Consider the following 1,180-nt stretch of genomic DNA (forward strand, 5'->3'; position numbering starts at 1 on the left):
GCAGCTTTCAGCAACTTAGTTGGAGGCACTGGCTACTTCTACGGCAGCTCATTGGTGCAGCATGACCCGGAGAAGCCCGACGTTGTCGAGTCTCCTGCCAAGTCTCTGTTCACAGCGGTCCCATCGCGCTCTTTCTTCCCTCGTGGCTTCGTGTGGGACGAAGGTTTCCACCAGATCGGCATCTCAGCGTTCGACGACACAATTACGCGTGATGTGATCGCTCACTGGCTTGGCTTGATGGAAGAAGATGGCTACATCGCTCGTGAGCAGATCTTGGGCCAAGATGCGCGTCGTCGTGTGCCCAGAGAATTCCTCGTACAGCATGTGGAACACGCCAATCCTCCCACTTTGCTGCTGGCTTTAGAGAAAATGATGCAGTGGCACAAGGCTGCAGACTCGGACGAAGACCTGAAGGCGTTTGTGCGTACCGTTTTCCCGTTCCTGAAGCGTTGGTACAGCTGGTTCCTGAAGACGCAGTATGGTCCACACGACGCGAGTTTCCGCTGGCGAGGCCGCCTCCCAAATGACGGCAAGCTGATCTCCAACACGTTGTCATCAGGTCTAGATGACTACCCTCGAGCGTCGCGTCCGAGTGAGAATGAAATGCACGTGGACTTGCTCTCGTGGATGATCCGCTCGAGTAATGTTATGGCCAAACTTGCAGACTTTATCGACCGAGATGCTGACGTCCAGCTCTTTGAAAGTAACAGTGCTCACTTTCTCTCTGGACTGGACGAGCACCACTGGAATGAGGAAGCGCAGTCGTACTTTGATGTGGGCGAACACAGTGAAGATGGCGTGATTGAGTACCAGGTTGCTGTGCGTTGCCGTAATGAACAGGGCCAAGTTGTCGACACCACGGCTCCTATTGCGCAGATTGAGACTAAGCAAGTCAAGTGCCCGGATAGCCATCCGAACTTCATGTTCCCGCTAGGTGACGGCCGTGGTGGACTGCAGATGTTGCCTGTGTTTGTTCCGCGCACGACGAAGCTGCAGCATGTGAAGCATGTCGGCTACGTCAGCGTGTTCCCGCTTCTCCTTAAGGTACTGCCGCCTGAGTCGCCGAAGCTGCTTGCATTGCTGAGGCAGATGACGGACCCAGCGCAGCTTTGGTCGCCGTTTGGACTGCGCTCTCTGTCGACGCAAGATCAGTTCTATGAACAAGAGAACGCACCAGGAG

The 1,180-nt window shown here is 55.1% G+C and overlaps 1 protein-coding gene across 1 annotated transcript; it reads left to right on the forward strand.

The window, feature by feature from the left end:
• Positions 1-237: 237 nt before the first annotated feature.
• On the forward strand, positions 238-1,160 carry PITG_21028 (mannosyl-oligosaccharide glucosidase, putative; the record flags this gene model as incomplete). The annotated part of the gene is made up of 2 exons (XM_002895037.1): positions 238-1,044; positions 1,086-1,160. The coding sequence occupies 2 exons, from the start codon at positions 238-240 to the stop codon at positions 1,158-1,160; spliced, it is 882 nt and encodes a 293-aa protein (XP_002895083.1).
• Between the last annotated feature and the right edge of the window lie 20 nt (positions 1,161-1,180).

This window comes from Phytophthora infestans, genomic scaffold, assembly GCF_000142945.1.
Source record: "Phytophthora infestans T30-4 supercont1.282 genomic scaffold, whole genome shotgun sequence".
Lineage (NCBI taxonomy): Eukaryota > Oomycota > Peronosporomycetes > Peronosporales > Peronosporaceae > Phytophthora > Phytophthora infestans.